The 22,424-nt window shown below is 42.1% G+C and overlaps 1 protein-coding gene across 1 annotated transcript in view; it reads left to right on the top strand.

The window, feature by feature from the left end:
- Window positions 1-22,424, top strand: part of LOC128686619 (uncharacterized) — a gene marked incomplete at its 5' end in the record, with an annotated part of 113,103 nt that overhangs the window by 15,157 nt on the left and 75,522 nt on the right. Inside the window, 7 exon segments of the mRNA XM_070084280.1 lie at window positions 2,275-2,441; window positions 2,609-2,917; window positions 8,863-8,993; window positions 9,623-9,732; window positions 20,672-20,817; window positions 20,925-21,027; window positions 21,186-21,310. Of these exon segments, the coding sequence (XP_069940381.1) occupies window positions 2,275-2,441; window positions 2,609-2,917; window positions 8,863-8,993; window positions 9,623-9,732; window positions 20,672-20,817; window positions 20,925-21,027; window positions 21,186-21,310 (1,091 nt within the window).

The following is a 22,424-nucleotide window of genomic DNA, read 5'->3' as shown; positions in this document are numbered from 1 at the left end:
TGCAGACTCAAGGCACGAGCTATCCTTAACAAATCCTTTAAGCAGTTCATAGTGCTCCCATGTGGTGAAGTTGCCAAGAATACCCGCCAGGCACTTGCTAGAAGCAATACCAGCGTTTCCACCATAAATACATCCTCTCTCAAAGCCCTCACTACGAAACCTAGCCCCACGCCTCTAACTTCCACAGCGGGCGTCTACACCATCCTCTGTGGATACTGTCCCAAGAAATGTATAGGGAAAACAGGAACAAATCTCTCGGTCTGCCTGGACGAGCATCGACCTCCACGGGACATTTGATGAACTGGAAAGAGGCACAACGTGTCCTCGCGGAACAAGATCTTAGACGCCGACGATATCTAGAAACCTGGCTAATCCTCCACCGACACCGTAGAACATAATAAAGGAAGCTACAAAATTTCAAAAACATTAAGTTAGTTTAGTTAGGTACAGGCACACATAAGTACAATTATCATACATAGTTTATCATATGTATACATTACCTGGGATAACCCCAAAAATCAGAGAGTGACTTATTTCCATTGGGGTCCTTGTTGTTCACTGGCATATATGATTATCAACCAGGCAACCCACCACCTACCTAGCAACACATGATGACCTCTTTATCTACCTGTCCTCACCTCAAATGTCATTTTTCAGGTCATTATGTGTCACATCCTGCTCTCCGTCTATATATACTGTCATTTTAATCTGTGTATGTTAAAAGCGATCAAGGTCCCAGGACAAAAACGTGACTAGGACCTAATGACTAGGACCTAGTGACTAGGGCCTAGTGACTAGGGCCTAGTGACTAGGGCCTAGTGACTAGGGCCTAGTGACTAGGGCCTAGTCACTAGGACCAAGTGTTTGCTTGGATCTTTCTAAACCAATTAGTTGGTATCGGTTACCAAGGTTCATACTACCTTAGTTATATCCACTGAATAATCACAAACTTGCATCAGATTACTTCTTATCATTATCACAATGACAAAAGAAGTGTAATTAACATTATTACAACTCTTTTTTTTAAGTCATTTTGACATTCTTATTACTGAATAAAGTGATTAGTGGATAATGGTAAAAATCTTCACGCCCAAATTACCGTATTCAGCAATCAGTCAGAATCAATTCTTGAAGCATTGTCAAAAAACTAAAACAAGGAAATTATAAAATTATTGTATTGTGCATGTCCGAGTCTTTTGTAATGGTCAGTAATGGTGTTGTTTTCTTGTTCTAAGTGGTGTGGACTGGACAAAATTAAGAAGGCAGAATAGTTTAAGAAGAAAGGAGATTTGAGGGTATATTCGAGGTATATAATGATCTTCTTGAAGAAGAAGTATGTGCTACAGTTATTTGGATTAATAAAGAAACACTAAAAGATGAAATATAAATTAAGCTTTATAGGGAAAGACTGTGAGAGGAATTTGTGTACAGGAAGAAGTTTTCAGCCTTGAGAGTCTTTCTCTCAGGACAAGCTTCGTCACGTTCATTGAGAACAACACAATGTTTGAATTTATAAATCCCGTAGCAGTGAATGAGATGGGAGAGATATTAAAACTCGTGACCTTCCCTTCAATAGGTTTGATAAAGGTGATCTAGAGTGAAACCTTGTGCACAATAAAGACAATGTTACGTGGTAAACCATACCCCGGCCGGGATTGAACCCGCGGTCAGAGAGTCTCAAAACTGTGTGATGAATGGTTTGAAAAACCGACAAGTTGAAGATTGAGACACTTCTGCAGCATATGGGAATCTTTATTCAGGAAACGTTTCGCCACACAGTGGCTTCATCAGTCCAATACAAAGAGGAAGGCGTTAGGAGAGGAGATTGATGGATGGACTGAACACATCGACTCCAGGATGAGGGACTGATTACCTCATACTCCTCCTCTCCTTACGCCTTCCTCTTTGTATTGGACTGATGAAGCCACTGTGTGGCGAAACGTTTCCTGAATAAAGATTCCCATATGCTGCATAAGTGTCTCAATCTTCAGTCTCAAAACTCCAGCCCGTCGCGTTAGCGCGGGTTCAATCCCGGCCGGGGTATGGTTTGTTTGCAATCGTGTCATTACGATTTCGTGAGCAATGTTACGTGGTGTTTTTATTCACGTCTTTGTTGATATTCATTACCCAGCATCCACGGAAGGAGATGAAGCATTACAGCAATAGGATAACTATTTACAAATTATAATCAAACATTCCTGTGGGCTGAAGAAATACCATAATCATCCTTACATTCTGCACCCACCTTAATTTATTTCTGGTATATACCCTTAGAGATTATGGGTTTGAACGTGTGCTGAGCGAGGTGTACAACGTGGGCGGTGCAATACCAACTTCATCCTATTATGCCGTAGCTGTCGTGAAAGTTGACTCCAATATTACCTCCTTCAGTCACTTAGAAGGTCTTAAATCTTGCCACACAGGCATCGACAAGACTGCAGGTATGTATTGACTTAGAGGCACGGGTGATGAATGGACCTATGAAATGCAAAAATAATAAAAAGAAAAAATTGGTAAAATGTCGAAGCCATTAATGAGAATGGAAGAGCGTCAGCTGAAGAACAAACACGTTTCCATGACCTTTAAAGACACGTTTTATCTTTTACAGGATGGAAGCTACCTCTGGCCACTCTCCTGGAGAGACGACTGATTGACCCATCCCACTGTAATTATGTCACTGCTGCTGCAGAATTCTTTACAGGTGGCTCATGTGCTCCTGGAGCCAAGCTCCCTACTTACAACACACAGAGCAACTACATAGACCGTCTGTGTAGCCTTTGTGTTGGGGAAGGGGAGAATCATTGTGCCAGGAGCAGTGCCGAACCATTTTACTCCTATACTGGTGCCTTCAGATGTTTAGTACATGGTGGGGGTGACGTGACTTTCATCAAGCACACTACTGTCCCTGACAACACTGGTGAGTCAAAGTTCTTAACAAAAACTGGAATAGTATTAGTAGCTGAAAATTCAAAATAACACGTCACCTACTCATTTAACACTTGTATGTTGTATTTACTGAAAATAAACCTCTTTAAAAAAACAGAAAGGTACAATACCGTGACTGTAACAATACACGACCCGCACATAAGAGAGAAGCTTATGACGATATTTGGGTCCGACTCGGACAATATACAAGTTACACATCTTTATTTTCATTTTCATTAAGAGAGAGGGAATATATCATAGAAACTTAATAACGCTCTTCTTTTTTCGTTTTAACAATTCTTCAAAATAATTTTGCAGACAAGAGACATCGGAATTACAGTTCATTGACCGTTATATTATCATGCAATGGCAGCTACGTGACTAATTCACTCAGCATAAGTAATTATCTTAGGTGTTACAGCCACTTAGCTTTGTCTTGGCTGAGTCTGCATCACAAGCTGGCGTAAGTTATCTATATATTATTATTCTTTCAACACACCGGCCGTATCCCACCAAGGCAGGATGGCCCAAAAAGAAAAACGTAAGTTTCTCTTTTTAAATTTAGTAATTTATACAGGAGAAGGGGTTACTAGCCCCTTGCTCCCGGCATTTTAGTCGCCTCTTACAACACGCATGGCTTACGGAGGAAGAATTCTGTTTCACTTCCCCATGGAGATAACAGGAAATAAACAAGAACTAGTAAGAAAATAGAAGAAAACCCAGAGGTTAAAGTTGCAAGAGAATCGAAGACTAACCCAAAAGGATTCTTTCAGGTATACAGAAGTAAGATCAGGGACAAGATAGGCCCACTCAAAAGTTCCTCGGGTCAGCTCACTGACAGTGATAAGGAAATGTGTAGAATTTTTAACACATACTTCCTCTCAGTTTTTACACAGGAGGATACCAGCGATATTCCAGTAATGATAAATTATGTAGAACAGGACGATAATAAACTGTGTACTATTAGGGTCACAAGTGACATGGTCCTTAGGCAAATAGATAAATTAAAACCTAACAAATCCCCAGGCCCTGATGAACTGTATGCAAGGGTTCTAAAGGAATGTAAAGAGGAGCTTAGCACACCTTTGGCTAATCTTTTCAACATATCACTACAAACTGGCATGGTGCCAGATAAGTGGAAAATGGCAAATGTGATACCTATTTTCAAAACAGGTGACAGGTCCTTAGCTTCGAACTATAGACCAATAAGCCTAACCTCCATAGTGGGAAAATTTATGGAATCAATAATTGCCGAGGCAGTTCGTAGCCACCTTGAAAAGCATAAATTAATCAACGAATCTCAGCATGGTTTTACAAAGGGGCGTTCCTGCCTTACGAATTTATTAACTTTTTTCACTAAGGTATTTGAGGAGGTAGATCATGGTAATGAATATGATATTGTGTATATGGACTTCAGTAAGGCTTTTGACAGGGTCCCACATCAGAGACTATTGAGGAAAATTAAAGCACATGGAATAGGAGGAGAAATTTTTTCCTGGATAGAGGCATGGTTGACAAATAGGCAGCAGAGAGTTTGCATAAATGGGGAGAAATCAGAGTGGGGAAGTGTCACGAGCGGTGTTCCACAGGGGTCAGTGTTGGGCCCCCTGCTGTTCACAATCTACATAAACGACATAGATGAGGGCATAAAGAGCGACATCGGCAAGTTTGCCGATGACACCAAAATAGGCCGTCGAATTCATTCTGACGAGGACATTCGAGCACTCCAGGAAGATTTGAATAGACTGATGCAGTGGTTGGAGAAGTGGCAGATGCAGTTTAATATAGACAAATGCAAAGTTCTAAATGTTGGACAGGACAATAACCATGCCACATATAAACTAAATAATGTAGATCTTAATATTACGGATTGCGAAAAAGATTTAGGAGTTATGGTTAGCAGTAATCTGAAACCAAGACAACAGTGCATAAGTGTTCGCAATAAAGCTAATAGAATCCTTGGCTTCATATCAAGAAGCATAAATAATAGGAGTCCTCAGGTTGTTCTTCAACTCTATACATCCTTGGTTAGGCCTCATTTAGATTATGCTGCACAGTTTTGGTCACCTTATTACAGAATGAATATAAATTCTCTGGAAAATGTACAAAGGAGGATGACAAAGTTGATCCCATGTATCAGAAACCTTCCCTATGAGGATAGACTAAGGGCCCTGAATCTGCACTCTCTAGAAAGACGTAGAATTAGGGGGGATATGATTGAGGTGTATAAATGGAAGACAGGAATAAATAAAGGGGATGTAAATAGTGTGCTGAAAATATCTAGCCTAGACAGGACTCGCAGCAATGGTTTTAAGTTGGAAAAATTCAGATTCAGGAAGGATATAGGAAAGTACTGGTTTGGTAATAGAGTTGTGGATGAGTGGAACAAACTCCCAAGTACCGTTATAGAGGCCAGAACGTTGTGTAGCTTTAAAAATAGGTTGGATAAATACATGAGTGGATGTGGGTGGGTGTGAGTTAGACCTGATAGCTTGTGCTACCAGTCGGTTGCCGTGTTCCTCCCTTAAGTCAATGTGACCTGACCTGACTAGGTTGGGTGCATTGGCTTAAGCCGGTAGGAGACTTGGACCTGCCTCGCATGGGCCAGTAGGCCTTCTGCAGTGTTCCTTCGTTCTTATGTTCTTATGTTCTTATATATATATATATATATGTATATATATATATATATATATATATATATTTATACATATATATATACATAAATGTATATATATATATATATATATTTATATATACATATATATATTTATAAATATATATATATAAATATATATATATATATATATATATACATATATATATATATATATATATATATATATATATATATATATATGCTTGTACATGCATGTGCAGTGTGACCTAAGTGTAAGAAGAAGTAGCAAGACATACCTAAAATCTTGCATGTCTATGAGACAGAAAAAAGATACCAGCAATCCTAACATCATGTAAAACAATTACAGGTTTCCGTATTACACTCACTTGGCAGGACGGTAGTACCTCCCTGGGTGGTTGCTGTCTCCCAACCTACTACCTATATATATATATATATATATATATATATATATATATATATATATATATATATATATATATATATATATATATATATATATATATATATATTTCAACAAGTCGGTCGTCTCCCACCGAGGCAGCGTGACCCAAAAAAGAAAGAAAATCCCCAAAAAGAAAATACTTTCATCATCATTCAACACTTTCACCACACTCACACATTATCACTGCTTTTGCAGAGGTGCTCAGAATACAACAGTTTAGAAGCATATACGTATAAAGATACACAACATATCCCTCCAAACTGCCAATATCCCAAACCCCTCCATTAAAGTGCAGGCATTGTACTTCCCATTTCCAGGACTCAAGTCCGACTATATGAAAATAATATATATATATATATATATATATATATATATATATATATATATATATATATATATATATATATATATATATATATATATATAATGTGTGTGTGTGTGTCGTGCCGAATAGGCAGAACTTGCGATCTTGGCTTAAATAGCAACGCTCATCTTGCCATATAGGACAAGTGAAAATTTGTGTATGTAATAATTTCGTCAAATTTATTCTGAACCTAACGATAAAAAATATATTTCACTGTGTTTGTTTAGTATTAAATTATTGTAAACAAATCTAAAATATATTTAGTTGGGTTAGGCTAAAATAATTTGTTCTTGTTATAATAAGGTTAGGTAAGTTTTCTAAGATTCTTTTGGCGCAAAATTAAAATTTTTTATATTAACATTAATGAAAAAGATATGTCTTTAAACGTATAAGAGAAAATTTTAGAAAGGACTTAATTTTAAATGAGTTCTTGCTAATTGACCAGTTTTGCATATTCGGCACGACATTATATATATATATATATATATATATATATATATATATATATATATATATATATATATATATATATATATATATATATATATATATATGTATGTATGTATGTATGCAGACAATCGCAGATTGGCGATCTTAATTATGCAGAACAACCCACGGGGGGGGGGAATCTTTAGCTCAAGTATTTTCACACTTCTCATTGCGTCAGTGTCCTCTCTCATATATCGGTCAAACAGGTAAATTTCTGGAAACCAGAATTGCCCAGCATAAATACTCAAGTCGGGACAGGACAGGTCTCGAATGCTATCTATAACCACGTTAGTGCATGTAATCACCCACGGGGTGGGATGCTGCCCAGATTATAGCACCAAACATTTCTGTTATGGAAAGAAACATAAGTGAATCTTCCCTCTTGGAACATGAAAGGAATATAGTATACAACTCAAATTATGGGTTATACAAGCTCTATAATTATTTCGTAGAGTCGAAACTTAGACACATATGCAACATCTGGGCATCTTTATTGTAGACGTTTCGCCATCCAGTGGCTTTATCAATACAAATTCCAGGACATAATGTGAAGACAGTAGAACTACAGAAGATGAGGTAATCAGTCCCTCAGTCTTGGAGTTGGTGTGAGGAGCACCGTAGTCGCGGAGGTTCTGGAGCAGAAGGCAAGGAGCCTGGCGATGATATACTAACGTCAGGTGGAAAGGGGACGTGTAGCAGACGAGGGCATAGTCACTGGCAGGCGGGATTTCCCAGTGGAATTAGGTCCGACCCAAAGAGATGGGTTAGTTGAAGTAGTAGTTGTCGTAGTCGTGAAGGTTATGTACATGTCCTCAGAATGCCCTCGTCTGCTACACGTCCCCTTTCCACCTGACGTTAGTATAAAAGCATCAGCCTCCTTGCTTCTGCTTCAGAATCTCCACGACTACGGTGCTCTTCGCACCAACTCTAAAGTAGAGGGACTGATTACCTCATTTTCTGTATATAGTTCTACTGTCTTCAAGTTATGTCCAGGAATTTGTAAAGCCACTGGATAGCGAAACGTCTACAATAAAGATGCCCAGATGTTGCATATGTATCTTAGTTTCATCTTGTCGGTATTGCACATCATTCTTGTACAACATTTAGTAGAGTCCATTGTATACAATCTTAAACAACAATGCTATACAAAATCACAGGATTGTTCATTATGCCAGGTGGGCTGATGGACTGGTGACGCCCGACCTGTGTCTACGCACCAAAACTTCAAACCACGTCACTTGTGATGATTATATAACGCCTGTAGCTGTTAATGTACCATACAGTGACAAGCACACAAGATAAAGTGATAACGTAAGGAGAGGTTAAAGGGTTTTAGTAGAATTTAGATCATAGAAATATTATCGGATAAGCATAGAAGTTCCCCTTATATGGCATATTAACAGACACTGAGAAAATAGTAGACAGTATTTAGGAAGAGGTACTTCTGAGTACATCGGTAGAACACTCGAGCACCCCAGAGCAGGACATTTAAACGGTCACACAGAATAATAGCAATCCATGTCTACAGTATCTAACGAGAAACTTATTTTCTTAAACCATATGACCTGTTATAAACGATTAGAAAAAGCTTAAGTCTGGCTTTTTATGTCTTATAATTTCCTACTTGACATCTCAGAAACCCTCCTACCCCATATGGGTAGTAGGGGGATGATGGTAGGGTGGGATGGGCACCGACCACTAACCCAATCTAAGGGTAACCGTGGCCGGTGACATCTACGCTACTCTGAGACCTCTCTCCCTGCTTTGGTTGCTCCCTTGTAACATTGCACAGCTCCTGATGACGTACTGAGAAGTGTGAAAATACTTGAGCTAAAGATTTACACCCCCCTCCGTGGCTTGCCTTGCATATATATATATATATATATATATATATATATATATATATATATATATATATATATATATATATATCAGCTTTCTAATAATGCATTATCTCAAAGATTTATTTCAATGTTTAGCGGCCCATTAACAATTCCATTTCAGATGGTTCCAACACTGAGGACTGGGCAATAAGTCTACGGTCTGAGAACTTCAGACTTATGTGTCCTTCTGGTGGGACTGCTGCCGTCACTGAGTTCCGGACATGTAACCTTGCCTTAGTACCTGCCCATGAGGTCAAGTATTTGTCTTTACTATTGTATCACTGGGAAAGCATGAGACTAGCCTGAATGAAAGTCATGTCAGCCAACTGGATATTCTCTTTTATTTATGTTTTTACGTGAAGAGTGAAGAACTACTGAGACAAAAAAAGTTAAGCAGAGGTAAAAGAAATATGGGTATGTTTTAGACTCAGGGAATATCCTCGGTAGATGTAAAGTGGCACTTCCACTGTACATTGATCAGTGTTTATGTCACTTAATTCAAATATGTTTTTGTGTTTATTTATATTTCGCACACCTTATATACGAGCTTGTTGCTTTCATTTTGTGTATTCTTAGTATCTAATGACAAAAATTATGATATATATATTTATCTTCAGTTATGCCTCTGTTAAGATGTTTTAAGTAAGACTACACAATGAACATTGCTTGTAAAGTTCATATTTTTTTTTTAACACAGGAGGACTAATATTGTATTTTGTTTAAGTTTTTGACGAAACTGCAGTGTTATTCCACATCAACACTTGCAGTGGTTGACACATACACGGACGGAGTATCAAGCCGCCACCACTCCATGCACTGAATGACTCGTATTGGTTCAGCATTTGACATGAAATAAAATAATCTAATGTTGAACATTGCAGGTAGTAGTGTCAGGGAGACTGACAGAGGCGAGGCTGAGTGAGGTGCGTCAGGTGTTGCTGGGAGTGGCTCAGGTGTTCAGTCCCAGCGCTCCAGGCAGCAAGACATTCAAGTAAGTGTTCCAGTTCCTCCCCCTCCCTCCTGTTTTTACACAGTTGAATTTACAGACCAAGAATTATCTTACCTTAGCTCATTTCAAATCCCAGCCCTATTTAAGATATACTACCATCACTCCCAGGATGCAACCAAGAACAGTTGGTTGACACCCAGGTACCTACTTAATGCTAGGTAAACAAGGAAGGGCAGCAGGTCTATGGAAACATGCCCAAGGTTTCCATCCGTCTCAATCCCCGATACGGGTGGAAACCTTGGACCTTGTGTGTGTGAGTTGAGAGCCCTGCCAACTGAGCCATGAGACGTTTTCTTTGAGCACTCGAACCTCTCATGATGCTTTGATACTAGAGATAAGCTCATGATCTGGGAAATTGGAGCTACACTCCTCTTCCTCTAATTAAATATATTTGACTTCCTCTACCCACGTGCTGTTTAACTCTTTTGAGTTTAACGCTTCACATTGAATATTGTAATAATATTTCCGAGTTTCTCTGAATTGATGTTTGTACTCACATGTCTGTAATCACCTTTTTTGTGGTTGAAGGGGTCGAGACTCAACTCCTGGCCCGGCCTCTTCGTTTATGTGTGTGTGTGTGTGTACTCACCTAGTTGTACTCACCTAGTTGAGGTTGCGAGGGTCGAGTCCGAGCTCCTGGCCCCGCCTCTTCACTGATCGCTACTAGGTCACTCTCCCTGAGCCGTGAGCTTTATCATACCTCTGCTTAAATCTATGTATGGAACCTGCCTCCACTACATCGCTTCCCAAACTATTCCACTTACTGACTACTCTGTGGCTGAAGAAATACTTCCTAACATCCCTGTGATTCATCTGTGTCTTCAGCTTCCAACTGTGTCCCCTTGTTACTGTGTCCAATCTCTGGAACATCCTGTCTTTGTCCACCTTGTCAATTCCTCTCAGTATTTTGTATGTCGTTATCATGTCCCCCCTATCTCTCCTGTCCTCCAGTGTCGTCAGGTTGATTTCCCTTAACCTCTCCTCGTAGGACATACCTCTTAGCTCTGGGACTAGTCTTGTTGCAAACCTTTGCACTTTCTCTAGTTTCTTTACGTGCTTGGCTAGGTGTGGGTTCCAAACTGGTGCCGCATACTCCAATATGGGCCTAACGTATACGGTGTACAGGGTCCTGAACGATTCCTTATTAAGATGTCGGAATGCTCTTCTGAGGTTTGCTAGGCGCCCATATGCTGCAGCAGTTATTTGGTTGATGTGCGCTTCAGGAGATGTGCCTGGTGTTATACTCACCCCAAGATCTTTTTCCTTGAGTGAGGTTTGTAGTCTCTGACCCCCTAGACTGTACTCCGTCTGCGGCCTTCTTTGCCCTTCCCCAATCTTCATGACTTTGCACTTGGTGGGATTGAACTCCAGGAACCAATTGCTGGACCAGGTCTGCAGCCTGTCCAGATCCCTTTGTAGTTCTGCCTGGTCTTCGATCGAGTGTATTCTTCTCATCAACTTCACGTCATCTGCAAACAGGGACACCTCAGAGTCTATTCCTTCCGTCATGTCGTTCACAAATACCAGAAACAGCACTGGTCCTAGGACTGACCCCTGCGGGACCCCGCTGGTCACAGGTGCCCACTCTGACACCTCGCCACGTACCATGACTCGCTGCTGTCTTCCTGACAAGTATTCCCTGATCCATTGTAGTGCCTTCCCTGTTATCCCTGCTTGGTCCTCCAGTTTTTGCACCAATTTCTTGTGTGGAACTGTGTCAAACGCCTTCTTGCAGTCCAAGAAAATGCAATCCACCCACCCCTCTCTCTCTTGTCTTACTGCTGTCACCATGTCATAGAACTCCAGTAGGTTTGTGACACAGGATTTCCCGTCCCTGAAACCATGCTGGCTGCTGTTGATGAGATCATTCCTTTCTAGGTGTTCCACCACTCTTCTCCTGATAATCTTCTCCATGATTTTGCATACTATACATGTCAGTGACACTGGTCTGTAGTTTAATGCTTCATGTCTGTCTCCTTTTTAAAAGATTGGGACTACATTTGCTGTCTTCCATGCCTCAGGCAATCTCCCTGTTTCGATAGATGTATTGAATATTGTTGTTAGGGGTACACATAGCGCCTCTGCTCCCTCTCTCAATACCCATGGGGAGATGTTATCTGGCCCCATTGCCTTTGAGGTATCTAGCTCACTCAGAAGCCTCTTCACTTCTTCCTCGGTTGTGTGCACTGTGTCCAGCACTTGGTGGTGTGCCCCACCTCTCCGTCTTTCTGGAGTCCCTTCTGTCTCCTCTGTGAACACTTCTTTGAATCTCTTGTTGAGTTCTTCACATACTTCACGGTCATTTCCTGTTGTCTCTCCTCCTTCCTTCCTTAGCCTGATTACCTGGTCCTTGACTGTTGTTTTCCTCCTGATGTGGCTGTACAACAGTTTCGGGTCAGATTTGGCTTTCGCTGCTATGTCATTTTCATATTGTGTGTGTGTGTGTGTGTGTGTGTGTGTGCGTACTCACCTATTTGTACTCACCTATTTGTGGTTGCAGGGGTCGAGTCACAGCTCCTGGCCCCGCCTCTTCGCTGATTGCTACTAGGTCCTCTCTCTCCCTGCCCCATGAGCTCTATCATACCTAGCCTTAAAACTATGTATGGTTCCCACCTCCACTACGTCACTTTCTAGGCTATTCCACGGCCTGACTACTCTGACTGAAGAAATACTTCCTAACATTCCTTTGATTCATCTGAGTCTTCAACTTCCAATTGTGACCTCTTGTGTCTGTGTCCCTTCTCTGGAACATCCCGTCTTTGTCCACCTTGTCTATTCCGCGCAGTATTTTATATGTCGTTATCATGTCTCCCCTGACCTTCCTGTCCTCCAGTGTCGTCAGGCCGATTTCCCTCAACCTTTCTTCGTAGGACAATCCCCGTAGCTCTGGGACTAGTCTTGTTGCAAACCTTTGCACTTTCTCTAATTTCTTGACGTGCTTGACTAGGTGTGGGTTCCAAACTGGTGCTGCATACTCCAGTATGGGCCTGACGTAAATGGTATACAGAGTCTTAAACGAATCCTTACTGAGGTATCGGAACGCTATCCGTAGGTTTGCCAGGCGCCCGTATGCTGCAGCAGTTATCTGATTGATGTGCGCCTCAGGAGATATGCTCGGTGTTATACTCACCCCCAGATCTTTTTCCTTGAGTGAGGTTTGCAGTCTTTGGCCATCTAAACTATATTGTGTCTGCGGTCTTCTTTGCCCTTCCCCAATCTTCATGACTTTGCATTTGGCAGGGTTAAATTCAAGGAGCCAGTTGCTGGACCAGGCTTGTAGCCTGTCCAGGTCTCTTTGTAGTCCTGCCTGATCCTCATCCGATTGGATTCTTCTCATTAACTTCGCATCATCTGCAAACAAGGACACGTCTGAGTCTATCCCTTCCATTATGTTGTTCACATATACCAAGAACAGCACAGGTCCTAGGACTGACCCCTGTGGAACCCCGCTTGTCACAGGCGCCCACTCTGACACCTCGTCGCGTACCATGACTCGTTGTTGCCTCCCTGTCAGGTATTCTCTGATCCATTGCAGTGCCTTTCCTGTTATGTGTGCCTGATCCTCTAGCTTTTGCAGTAACCTCTTGTGAGGAACTGTGTCGAAGGCCTTCTTGCAGTCCAAAAATATGCAGTCGATCCACCCCTCTCTCTCTTGTCTTACTTCTGTCACCTTGTCATAAAACTCTAGTAGGTTTGTGACACAGGATTTTCCTTCCCTGAAACCGTGCTGGTTGTCAATTATACACTTGTTTCTTTCCAGGTGCTCCACCACTCTCCTCCTGATGATCTTCTCCATGACCTTGCATACTATACACGTTAGTGATACAGGTCTGTAGTTTAGTGCCTCATGTTTGTCTCCCTTTTTAAAAATTGGGACTACATTTGCCATTTTCCATACCTCAGGGAGTTGCCCAGTTTCAAATGATGTGTTGAAGTTCTTTGTTAATGGCTCACACAATATCTCTGCTCCCTCTTTAAGGACCCATGGAGAGATGTTGTCTGTGTGTCTGTGTGTGTGCGTGTGTGTGCGTGCGTGTGTGTGTGTGTGTGTGTGTGTGTGTGTGTGTGTGTGTGTGTGTGTGTGTGTGTTTGTGTGTGTGTACACTCACCTAATTGTACTCACCTAATTTTGGTTGCAGGGGTCGAGACTCAGCTCCTGGCCCCGCCTCTTCACTGATCGCTACTAGGTCCTCTCCCTCTCTGCTTCCTGAGCTTTGTCATACCTCTTCTTAAAACTATGTTTGGTTCCTGCCTCCACTACTTCACTTGCTAGGCTATTCCACTTCCTGACGACTCTATGACTGAAGAAATACTTCCTAACGTCCCTGTGACTCGTCTGAGTCTTCAGCTTCCAAATGTGACCCCTTGTTTGTGTGTCTCCTCGCTGGAACATCCTGTCTCTGTCCACCTTGTCTATTCCAAGCAGTATCTTGTATGTCGTTATAATGTCTCCCCTGTCCCTTCTGTCCTCCAGCGTCGTCAGTCCGATTTCCCTCAACCTTTCCTCGTACGACATTCCCCTGAGCTCTGGAACTAGCCTTGTTGCAAACCTTTGTACTTTCTCTAACTTCTTGACGTGCTTGACCAGGTGTGGGTTCCAGACTGGTGCTGCATACTCCAATATGGGCCTAACATACACAGTGTACAGTGTCTTGAATGATTCCTTATTAAGGTATTGGAATGCTATTCTTAGGTTTGCCAGGCGCCCGTATGCTGCAGCAGTTATTTGGTTGATGTGTGCCTCTGGTGACGTGCTCGGTGTTATGGTCACCCCAAGATCTTTCTCCCTGGGTGAGGTCTGTAGTCTTTGTCCACCTAGCCTATACTCTGTCTGCAGTCTTCTTTGCCCCTCCCCAATCTTCATGAGTTTGCAATTGGCAGGGTTGAATTCGGGAAGCCAGTTTCTGGACCACGTGTCCAGCCTGTCCAGGTCTCTTTGCAGTCCTGCCTCATCCGATTTAATTCTTCTCATTAACTTCACATCTGCGAATAGGGACACTTCAGAGTCTATTCCTTCCATCATGTCGTTCACATATATCAAAAATAGCACTGGTCCTAGAACTGACCCCTGTGGGACCCCGCTCGTCACAGGCGCCCACTGTGATACCTCTTCACGTACCATGACTCGTTGTTGCCTCCCTGTCAGGTATTCCCTGATCCATTGCAGTGCCCTCCCTGTTATATGCGCCTGATCCTCCAGTTTCTGCACTAATCTCTTGTGAGGAATTGTGTCAAAGGCCTTCCTGCAGCCCAGGATAATGCAATCAACCCACCCCTCTCTCTCGTGTCTTCTGTTACCTTGTCATAAAACTCCAAAAGGTTTGTGACACAGGATTTGCCTTCCATGAATCCATGCTGGTTTTCATTTATAATCTTGTTCCGTTCCAGGTGTTCCACCACTCTCCTTCTGATAATCTTCTCCATGACTTTGCATACTATACATGTCAGAGACACAGGTCTGTAGTTTAGTGCCTCGTTTCTGCTTCCTTTCTTAAATATGGGGACTACATTTGCCGTCTTTCATATCTCAGGTAGTTGCCCAGTTTCAAGGGATGTGTTAAAGATTATGGTTAGGGGCACGCACAGCATCTCTGCTCCTTCTCTAAGGACCCACGGGGAGATGTCCGGTCCCATCGCCTTTGAGGTATCAAGGTCACTTAGCAGCTTCTGTACCTCCTCCTCGGTTGTTCGTATGTCATCCAACACTTGTTGGTATATTCCCTCTTGATGTTCCCTTCTGTGCTGTCTTCCCAGAGCCCTTCCTGTCTCTACTGTAAAAACTTCCTTGAATCTCCTGTTTAGCTCCTCACATACCTCCTGATCATTTCTTGTGATTTCTCCACCTTCTGTTCTCAGTCTGATCACCTAGTCTTTGACTGTTGTCTTCCTCCTGATGTGGCTATACAACAGTTTCGGGTCAGTCTTGACTTTCGATGCTATGTTATTTTCATACTGTTGCTGGGCCTCCCTCCTTACCTGTGCATACTTGTTCCTGGCTCTGCGACTAATCTCCCTATTTTCATGTGTTCTCTGCATTCTGTACTTTTTCTATTCTCTATTGCACTTAGTTTTTGCCTCCTTACACCGTCGGGTAAACCAGGGGCTCGTTCTGGTCTTCCCATTGTTTCTGTTGCCTTTGGGAATAAACCTTTCCACTGCCTCCTTGCATTTTGTTGTTACATATTCCATCATTTCATTTACTGGCTTTCCTGCCAGTTCTCTGTCCCACGGAACCTCCTGCAGGAAGTTCCTCAAACCTATGTGGTCCCCTCTTTTATAGTCTGGCTTTTCCCATTCAACTCCTGTTGCTCTCTCCACTTACAATTCTACTATGTATTCAAAGCACAAAACCACGTGGTCACTAGCTCCTAGGGGACTCTCATATGTGATGTCCTCAATGTTTGAACTGCCCAGGGTGAACGCAAGGTCCAATCTCGCTGGTTCGTCCTCCCCTCTCACTCTGGTAGTGTCCTTAACATGTTGGTGCATGAGGTTTTCCAGCACCACATCCAACATCTTGGCTCTCCATGTTTCAGGACCCCCATGTGGCTCCAGGTTTTCCCAGTCAATCTCCCTGTGGTTGAAATCCCCCATAACCAGCAACTTTGCTCTGCTGGTGTGAGCTCTTCTTGCCACCTCAGCAAGTGTGTCCACCATTGCTCTGTTGCTCTCTTCATATTCCTCTCTTGGCCTCCTGAAGTTCTGTGGTGGATTATACATCACTGCAATGACCACCTTGTGCTCCCCAGACTGAAGTGTACCTACTATGTAGTCCCTTTCTCCAGTCTCGTCTATGCCTCCCATTTTCTCGAATTTCCATCGGTTTTTTACGAGCAGTGCAACCCCTCCTCCCCCTCTGCCCCTTCTATCTTTCCTCATGATCTGATATCCTGGTAGGAAGATTGCATCTGTTATTGTCTCAGTGAGTTTTGTTTCTGTAACTGCTATGATGTCTGGGGACTTCTCATTGATTCTTTCTTGCCACTCCTCATATTTATTCGTTAATCCATCCGCATTTGTACTGTAACTGTGGTCCTGGGGGAATACTGGGGTTGGGAGAGCAGGAGCCCTGGTGGGGGCCTGTGGGGGGTTGCAGTGAGGGTGGAGGAAGAGCTCCCATAGGGGGTTGCTGTAGGGGTAGGGTTATGGTGCGGGGGGTGGGAACAGAGGGATCGGTGTGTGATTGTTGGTTTAGATTGTTCAGTTGCCTTGGGGGTGTCGTGGTTGGAGTCCTTCTGCAGGTGTTTCTGGGGGGTGTGCTTGCCCTTCCACCTGTGCCTGGGTTATTCTGCTCTTCTTTGTCATTTCCTCCCATTCCTCCTTTCGTTTTTGCACTCTCTTTCAGTATCATCCTTTCCTCCTGTGTTCTGTCTCGATCGAGGTACACACTCTTGAACTCCTGTTTGCCTCTCAGCTGTGCTTTTCTCCTGCAGGATCATGGTTCGAGTTGATTCTGCCTTGAAAATTACTTTGAGAGGCCGTTTCCTTCTCTTTGTGAACCACCCGTGTGTGTGTGTTTGTTTGTTTGTATGTGTGTGTGTGTGTGTGTGTGTGTGTGTGTGTGTGTATGTGTATGTATTCACCTATTCGTACTCACCTATTTGTGGTTGCAGGGGTCGAGACCCAGTTCCTGGCCCCGCCTCTTCGTTTGTGTGTGTGTACTCACCTATTTTACTCACCTATTTGTGGTTGATGGGGTCGAGATTCAGCTCCTGGCCCGCCTCTTCACTGATCGTTACTAGATCCTCTCTCTCCCTGCTCCAGCAGGGAGCTCCATATTGATTTAGAGTTGCGTGAGTTTTAATATGCGATTCTTAAACAGACTGGTTTCTTACCGATAATTGGCAATGACCGGCTTCAAAATTTAAAAGTTGGTCTGTCTTAATTAAAGAAAGAACTTGATTGCATATTTGTTGTGTATATCCCGATTTGGCAGTTTAATTTAAGAATTTTTTGAACTTGAGATATTGAGTTTTCATGTTATAATTTGTGAAGACTTCAACCAGTCACCTTCACACCTTCAATACCGATAATTTAAGAACGCAATTTCTGTCAAGCTGCACACTGGAAGTGCTGATTAATGTCACTGATTAATGTCAGTTATAATTGGTTTAAGGGGCACGTAAGTTCCCCTGTCTTCTAATAACATGTTCATTTTTCTACTATAATCTACCTTGTCTAGAATCTTTCCTTAATTCATGATATAACTTAACAAATCTTTGAGGACAATTATGTTGCAGAGGTGTTGCAGTTGTGTTGCAGAGGTCTGAGCAAAGTTCAGACTTCTGCAACACAACTGACCTCAAAGATTTGTTAAGTTATACCATGAATTAAGGAATGATCCTGGACTTCATCTTACCAAACAAAGTAAATATGATAATAATTGTGGACAAGGTAGATTATAGTGGAAAAATGAACATGTTATTAGAAGACTGGGGGAACTTACGTGCCTCCTAAACCTTCAAAACTCTCATAGCGGAAAGTTAGAATTGGTTTGGGGCCGTATAAATTTCAGTAAGTATGTAAGTTTATTCAGGTATACACAAATACAGTTACATAGATTATCATACACAGCAGTATATGTGTAGAGAACCTAAAATAACAAAGTCAGGGGTGACTAATTTCCATTGAGGTCCTTATAATACCTTATTATTGTACTATAAAGGAGATAATATTTTATTATTATTATAATACTATAATAATAATACTAGGAACAAGGTCAAATGAGTTTTTTATATTACATGTGAGTTTATCTGGAGACGGTTTCGGGGGTCAACGCCCCCGCGGCCCGGTGTTAGCTAAACAAAAATAAAAAATAATTTTCACTTTCTGTTGCTACATTTATTAGGTACCTTTTGGCACTCTTCTTGAACTGGTTCATGCTATGACTGGCTTTGACATGTGCAGGCAGTCTATTCCATTCCTTTATTGCTGTACAATGAAAGGGGTTTGAAGCCTGGCCACTGACTGTGGGTACTACAGAGTTGTACTCTCTCCCCCTAGTATTATGGTTACTTTGGTTCCCAACCTTGACAAAATTGGCAGAAAGATATTCTGGACACTCCTTGTGAACAATTTTATAAATCTGATTTAACTTTAGTTGTTTTACTCTGTCTTCAACATTCAACACATCCAGTTGTTGTAATTCATCCTGGCCTACATGTTCTCTTGGATCCAGGTCCAGGATGATTCTTATCATTTTGTTCTGGGTGATTTGCAGTTTACCTTTTAGTTGTTTTATCAAGGCAGAGTACCATGAAGAGTAAACGTAGTCCATATGACATTGTATAAGTGCTGGACATAGGGTCTTGCGAGCCTCAGTAGGTAGACACTGTGCTTGTCTGTAGAGGAACTTCAGTCTGGCATTCGCTTTCTTTACTACACTGTTCCCTATCAGTTCTCCTGACATGCATGGGTCAAAGGGGTTTCCCAAATATTTTACTGAGCAAGCTGAAGTGATGGGTTTCCCATTACATTTGCCATTTTTATTGAGGAAATTTGGATTTTATTTCCATGAGAAAATTTATGATTGTCTTTTTCCAATTGTTTTTTAGATCTTGAGTAACGACAATTAACTACTGCAGTAAAACATATGTCGCACTCTATATTTATGTCTTATGCGTACGTTGTGGTAGAGGGGGCTAGGCTTACAGGATAATAATAATAATAATAATAATAATAATAATAATATCTTTATTTCTACAAGTACATGTACAAGGTATACAGACCTAGCTGACATCAATGACATACTACTATATAGAAAGCTGTTTGTTATGCAGAGCATTTCGGGCAAATTAGGTCAGTTTTGTCCCAGGATGCGACCCACACCAGTCGACTAACATCCAGGTACGGCTTGACAAAGCTCCTGGAGAGCGAAACGTTGCCACAATAAAATGTCACATTAGTTGCACTTGTGTCTTTTTACTTTACATCTAGGTACCCATTTTGTACTGATAGGTGAACAGGGGCAGCAGGTGTCTTATGGAAATACGTCCTAATGTTTTCCAGTCGTACCAGAGATTCGAGCTCCGGACCTCAGTGTGTGAGGTGAGTGCGCTAGCTATAAAACTAAGAGCCACTTTTCTCGGATCGCGCAGCGGCCAAAACACATCAGTGTTCTTCCATTGATGGAAGGCCTAACGCTTTAATCCTTTCTAAAGAGCTTCTATCACTCGACTCAAATTCGCCACAGGACTTTTAAACGGCTCATTTTCCTCAATTCAGGAACCAGTCTGGATACATGCCTTTATGTTTTTTTAAATGAGGGGCTCTACACCGGTGCTTCATACTCAAGAAGGGTACCTGGAGTTTACCTGGAGAGAGTTTCGGGGGTCAACGCCCCCGCGGCCCGGTCTGTGACCATGCCTCGTGGTGAATCAGAACCTGATCAACCAGGCTGTTACTGCTGGCTGTACGCAATCCAACGTACGAGCCACAGCCCGGCTGGTCAGGTACCGACTTTAGGTGCCTGTCCAGTGCCTGCTTAAAGACAGGTAGGGGTCTATGGGTAATCCCCCTTATGTATGCTTGGAGGCAGTTGAACAGTCTTGGGGCCCCTGACACCTATTGTGTTGTCTCTTAACGTGCTAGTGACACTCCTGCTTTTCATTGGAGGGATGTTGCATCGTCTGCCGAGTCTTTTGCTTTTGTAAACGGTGTTTTAAGTTGATGTTCGTCGAGGTTACGGAATGCAACTCTTATGTTTGCGACCTTAGCTCGTGCTGTTGATGTAATGTTGATGGCGCTTCAGGAGACTGGTCTGGAGTAAATGTTTTTTCTAGGCACTTCCCCAAAGTTTATGTTTTACCTCTTCGATAGCCTGTTTGTATTTGTTGAATTTTCTCCCCAACTGCATGTATTCTGTATCCACACTTTTTTTTTCTTTATACTTTTCAATTAATTTCAACTTTCAATTTCCAAGGCTCTTTGGAAAATACCAAGGCAAGTCAGACTTACTGGTGAAGAACTCAGCTGTCGGACTGAGAGCTTTAAGTGAAGATACTCCAGAGGAGATAAGAAGAAAGAAGGATTACTTTAAGAAACTTAGTGAACTTCACAACTGCGACGGTAAGTCAGAGACACTATTGTGCAAAGATATTTATTCATGTAGTTTTCCATTATTTCAAACTTTTTAGATTCTGAAAATGCTTACCTCATCATCTTAATGTTTCCAGTTCGCGTGTGTGCCCTTGAGGAGCAGATGGCAGACTGCAAGGCCATGGCTGCCACGATGACTGAAGAGGGGCAGCAGTTTGTTTGCGTCAGTGCTAGAGACAGGTAACGTGTCCTACCACAACACGTTTCATTGATCTGTTTTTGTCTATAACGTGGTTTAAAAATGTTCAGTACTAAGTATGAACTTAGTCATATATCAACGTTGGCTACAGATATATTACCAAATCTCTAGTTTGCTATTTCTCTTCCGGGCTGTCAAGGTTGGACTGCGTGAGACGAGTGATGAGAGGTCAGGTAGATATGACACCATTGCCAGGAAGTTATCTCAAGTTTAATCCTAATCTGAGAATTATTGCACAAGCTCGTGATCCTATCTATGCTGCTGGTAAGTCACTGGAGGGAGCACCAGGAAAATTATTGTCTGTAGCCTTTATAATAAAATTATTTTGAAAGAAATCATGTGCTAATCTCAAAGTGCATAGACCTCTCGGTGTATATACACAGAGACATAGACCTCTCGGTGTATATACACAGAGACATAGACCTCTCGGTGTATATACACAGAGAGACATAGACCTCTCGGTGTATATACACAGAGAGACATAGACCTCTCGGTGTATATACACAGAGACATAGACCTCTCGGTGTATATACACAGAGACATAGACCTCTCGGTGTATATACACAGAGAGACATAGACCTCTCGGTGTATATACACAGAGAGACATAGACCTCTCGGTGTATATACACAGAGACATAGACCTCTCGGTGTATATACACAGAGAGACATAGACCTCTCGGTGTATATACACAGAGAGACATAGACCTCTCGGTGTATATACACAGAGACATAGACCTCTCGGTGTATATACACAGAGAGACATAGACCTCTCGGTGTATATACACAGAGAGACATAGACCTCTCGGTGTATATACACAGAGAGACATAGACCTCTCGGTGTATATACACAGAGAGACATAGACCTCTCGGTGTATATACACAGAGAGACATAGACCTCTCGGTGTATATACACAGAGAGACATAGACCTCTCGGTGTATATACACAGAGAGACATAGACCTCTCGGTGTATATACACAGAGAGACATAGACCTCTCGGTGTATATACACAGAGAGACATAGACCTCTCGGTGTATATACACAGAGACATAGACCTCTCGGTGTATATACACAGAGACATAGACCTCTCGGTGTATATACACAGAGAGACATAGACCTCTCGGTGTATATACACAGAGAGACATAGACCTCTCGGTGTATATACACAGAGAGACATAGACCTCTCGGTGTATATACACAGAGAGACATAGACCTCTCGGTGTATATACACAGAGAGACATAGACCTCTCGGTGTATATACACAGAGACATAGACCTCTCGGTGTATATACACAGAGAGACATAGACCTCTCGGTGTATATACACAGAGAGACATAGACCTCTCGGTGTATATACACAGAGAGACATAGACCTCTCGGTG

Source organism: Cherax quadricarinatus, chromosome 12 (genome assembly GCF_038502225.1).
Source record: "Cherax quadricarinatus isolate ZL_2023a chromosome 12, ASM3850222v1, whole genome shotgun sequence".
Classification (NCBI taxonomy): Eukaryota; Metazoa; Arthropoda; class Malacostraca; order Decapoda; family Parastacidae; genus Cherax; species Cherax quadricarinatus.
The sequence above is the reverse complement of the archived record's forward strand: the minus strand, read 5'-3'. Positions and strand labels throughout refer to the sequence as shown.